At 35.7% G+C, this 4,380-nt stretch overlaps 1 protein-coding gene across 1 annotated transcript; it reads left to right on the forward strand.

Annotated features, from left to right (window-relative positions):
* The first annotated feature begins 485 nt into the window (after positions 1-485).
* Positions 486-4,380, forward strand: LOC107955587 (benzaldehyde dehydrogenase, mitochondrial). Its single transcript, XM_016891382.2, has 11 exons — positions 486-641; positions 1,236-1,376; positions 1,454-1,596; positions 1,671-1,824; positions 1,914-2,143; positions 2,266-2,355; positions 2,447-2,620; positions 2,701-2,838; positions 3,010-3,147; positions 3,273-3,334; positions 3,919-4,380. The coding sequence occupies exons 1-11, from the start codon at positions 590-592 to the stop codon at positions 4,190-4,192; spliced, it is 1,596 nt and encodes a 531-aa protein (XP_016746871.1). The 5' UTR covers positions 486-589; the 3' UTR covers positions 4,193-4,380.

Below are 4,380 nucleotides of genomic sequence, written 5' to 3' on the forward strand. Positions count from 1 at the left end.
TTAGATTACATTTTATCTCATTAACATAAAAAAATAAATAAATTAATTACTGTATGTTAAATTAATCAGTAAATTAATTATTTCTATTAAAATTTTATTTATTTTAACTGTTAAAAATAAATATAACTGATAGAATAACTATACAACTACATTTAGCATACCATATGCAACTCCTGCTTTAACGAGGATAAGAACGTTCAACCCATTTATATTTTTTAATTAGAGAGCAAACTTTGATTCTCTTTGGGACCGTATACTCTTCTCGTCCTTAACGTATTTTGCTGATGTCAATTTAGTATCAAAAATCTAAATTTAGCCCTTCTTTTTTAAGAGTATTTCACTTTCGTCAAATAAATATACTCCAGGTTATAGGTGCCAACTTTCTTCTTCTTTTATCCTAAAAACTGATCACCAAAATTCATGAGTAATGACGTAATATTGGATAAAGATTAATCAATTTGTGGAAATTTAATTATTACTTGAGATAAAAAAGCAAAAAAGTCTACAAAACCAACTTGTCTTTAAATTTCAGTTGAAAAATAATTATATTAAGAGACTCAAACGTCAAAAACATTCACAAGCTTTGATAATGGCTGCCAGAAGGATTTCCTCTCTGTTATCTTCTTCTGCAACTTCTTTGGGTACTATTCATTTCTCTCTCTCAAGTGAATGCTTTACTTTTTTTTTTTACTCTTTTTTTTTTTTTTGGTTAGCTTTCTCAAGCTCAAAACTTAATGAAACTGAAACTAAGTTCATTTGGTTCCTTGGGTTGATCCTCATGTTTGTTTCATGGGAAAATTTAAAAAAAAAAAAACTGGAAAAATTATTTGTAGCACAGTCCTTGTTTTCTGTGTTTTTCTTCCCTTAGCTTTGCTTTTCCAATGTCATTTTCCCTAGAGTATCTTTTCCTACACAGTTTAAAAAGGACACTTGTCGTTTAGTCTCTGGCAATCTGTTTTTTTTTTCTCATTTTCCGATACCATATTTCACTTTCAAAATTTATCATTCACATGCCACCATTTACTAATGATTCATGGTTTCTATTAGAAATTTGTGATGATCCCTTGTGATATATATATGTATATATAGATTTAAACTTATACTTTTGCAGGATGGTGTGGATCTTGACATTACTTGTTATATTGTGATGCTATTTGTGATTTAATGTGTGAAAACACTTTATATTGTTTGATTAAAGGCTTGAAAGAAAAAAGAAAATCAATGATGTAATGCAGGAAGGTTTTCAAGTTGGGGAAGAAGAATTAAAAGCTTTAGTACTGCTGCTGCTGCTGCGATTGATGAACCTATACATCCATCTATTCAAATAGATCATACTCAGCTTCTCATCAATGGACAATTTGTTGATGCTGCATCAGGTTAGAACTCAATTTGGGTGTCGAGTGCATGTATCTGACATGAGTATGTTTAATTTGTTTTTTTGCTCTGGTTTCAGGAAAAAGCTTCCCTACAGTTGATCCTAGGACAGGTGATGTAATTGCTCGAGTTGCAGAAGGAGATCTCGAAGATGTAAACCGTGCGGTTGCTGCAGCTCGTAAAGCTTTCGATGAAGGACCATGGCCTAAGATGACTGCTTATGTAACGTACTGCTTTTCTTTTGCATAATGCATATATGAGAATTTGAGCTCATTCTTGTTCTGTAATATCATTAGGAAAGGTCGCGTATAATGTTGTGTTTCGCTGATTTACTCGAGAAACACACTGAAGAGGTAGCAAAACTTGAAACTTGGGACAATGGGAAGCCTTATGAGCAAGCTGCTAAGATTGAGATACCGATGGTTGTGCGAATGTTCCGATATTATGCTGGTAAGTGTAACTCACACCCTTTTGTTATCTTGCCTTTATAATGTCGATACTTGGATCCGAAGCTTAAACTGGTTCCCTATATTCTTCAGGGTGGGCGGACAAGATTCATGGATTCACAGTTCCAGCTGATGGACAACATCATGTTCAAACACTGCATGAACCGTATGGTGTATGTGGGCTTATCATTCCATGGAATTTTCCTCTTTTATTGTATTCCTGGAAAGTTGGTCCGGCATTAGCTTGCGGTAACACGGTTGTTCTGAAGACAGCAGAGCAGACACCGTTGTCGGCTATCTATGTTTCCAAGCTTTTTCATGAGGTATCTCTGATATTCTTCTTTACATTCTGACTAACATCACGATTTGTCAATTTCTTGGCATTTCGAAATCATCAACCAACAATGACATCTAATTATTTTGAATAACATTCTCTGTCGCTCAGGCTGGACTTCCTCCCGGTGTCCTAAATGTGGTCTCTGGATTTGGTCCTACAGCTGGTGCAGCACTTTCAAGTCACATGGATGTCAACAAGGTATCATACATGCTCTGGAAAAATTTCGTTTTTCTCTATATTTGTTGTGTGTTTAAGATGAGATTGGATCTAAACAGTTTGTGTTTTGCAGTTATCATTTACAGGTTCCACTGCTACAGGCAAGATTGTACTCGCACTCGCTGCAAAAAGCAACCTTAAACCAGTAACATTGGAACTCGGAGGAAAATCTCCGTTCATTGTGTGCAAAGATGCTGACGTTGACAAGGCTGTTGAGCTTGCACATTCAGCCTTGTTCTTTAACCAGGTTTGTTCATTCAAATCCTACAATATAAACCAATAGGATATGTCGAATTGAAGTTATAGCATTACATCCATCTGCTGCAGGGTCAGTGTTGTTGTGCTGGTTCTCGCACTTTGGTACACGAAAGCGTGTATGATGAGTTCGTAGAGAAAGCAAAGGCTCGAGCACTGAAACGAGTAGTCGGGGATCCTTTCAAGATGGGGATCGAACAAGGCCCTCAGGTTTGACCCTTAGATGTCCTCAGAGATTCATGGTTCTTCCATTGCTTGAACATTGCCATGTGCCAACTTTATAGTCACATATATCTTATCATTGAGGAATTGATGATCCAAAATCAAACACATCAAATGCATGAAAAAACTTTATTTTTTGTTGGCTTTCTTATAAATCAGATTGATAATGAGCAATTCAAGAAGATCCTTAAGTACATAAGGTCTGGCATTGAAAGTGGAGCTACTCTTGAATCTGGAGGTGAACAATTTGGCTCCAAAGGCTACTATATTCAACCCACTGTTTTCTCCAATGTTCAGGTATCATATCAACATATATGTATAAATATGAAATAATTTTGATTAAGATGTTGATAATTTTTCTTTTTGTTCATTTAAATCCTAAAGTGCCATGCTAATGTGATTTCCATTCTAACATCAATCAGGATGACATGTTGATAGCTAAAGATGAGATATTTGGTCCAGTACAATCCATCTCAAAGTTCAAGTAAGTGTCAAATATGGGTATATTCAATTTTTTTCCATATCTTTTGGAGGTTCCTTAGAAGGCCACATGCCAACACCTATGCTCAAATAGGTGACGGATGAGTGTAAGATACGAGCATTTCTTGTAAAATGAAGAGCCATATCCCCGAATCCAGGGGCGGCACCAAGGGGGATTGGGAGGGGCTAGGGCCCCCCTAAAATGGAAAAATATCACATTGGTCCCTTTATGTTTTAAAAAATTATAAACTTGTAAATGATCAAATTGCCTTTTGACCCTCAAAATTATAGAGATATAAGCTAATATAATGATGAAATTGTATTTTAGTTCTCAAAAAACACACTACTCAATTTCAACCCTCCAAAAATAATTTATAGCTTTGCTCCTGCCCGAACCCATGTTCAAATAAGTATCAGGTGCAATCTTCCACATGCGTTGGAAAAAAAATGAAAAGTTTGATCATACTCGTGACAGACAAATTCCCAGATCCAATACTCATCTCGAGTTCAAGTTACATATGTTATTTACAAATTTCTTTGTGGTTCTTTAGTTTATTGAATCTTCATCAATGCTTTGATTTACAATAGGGATCTTGAAGAGGTGGTACAAAGGGCAAATGCATCTTCATATGGATTGGCTGCCGGAGTTTTCACTCAGAATATCGAAACCGCCAACACCTTGACTCGGGCATTGCGAGTCGGGACAGTATGGATTAACTGCTACGACATATTTGATGCTGCAGTCCCATTTGGCGGGTTCAAGATGAGTGGTCAAGGAAGAGAGAAAGGAATTTATGGCCTTTCAAGTTACTTGCAAGTCAAGGCAGTTGTCACTCCTTTGAAGAACCCAGCATGGTTGTAATGTTTGTTTGTTTTTTTTCTTACAAATTGCCATGAATCTGAACTTGAACTAATAATCTGCCAGTTTTTTAAATTTTGAATGATCAGCTTATGGTAGGATCATTCCTGAACTGATAATTTGCTCATATTTGGATGAGTATGGGGCATAATGTTTTACAAATATGAATAAGAAAAAAAAACTTAAAATAA

The sequence above is a fragment of the Gossypium hirsutum genome, chromosome A07 (genome assembly GCF_007990345.1).
Source record: "Gossypium hirsutum isolate 1008001.06 chromosome A07, Gossypium_hirsutum_v2.1, whole genome shotgun sequence".
In the NCBI taxonomy this organism is placed as follows: Eukaryota; Viridiplantae; Streptophyta; class Magnoliopsida; order Malvales; family Malvaceae; genus Gossypium; species Gossypium hirsutum.

Bases quoted from the DNA above. Each gene is read 5' to 3' on its own strand.
- LOC107955587 (XM_016891382.2), top strand. From the start codon at position 590: ATGGCTGCCAGAAGGATTTCCTCTCTGTTATCTTCTTCTGCAACTTCT. The intron at 1,825-1,913 runs GTAAGTGTAACT...TATATTCTTCAG, and splicing joins AATGTTCCGATATTATGCTG to GGTGGGCGGACAAGATTCAT. The intron at 2,621-2,700 runs GTTTGTTCATTC...CATCTGCTGCAG, and splicing joins CAGCCTTGTTCTTTAACCAG to GGTCAGTGTTGTTGTGCTGG.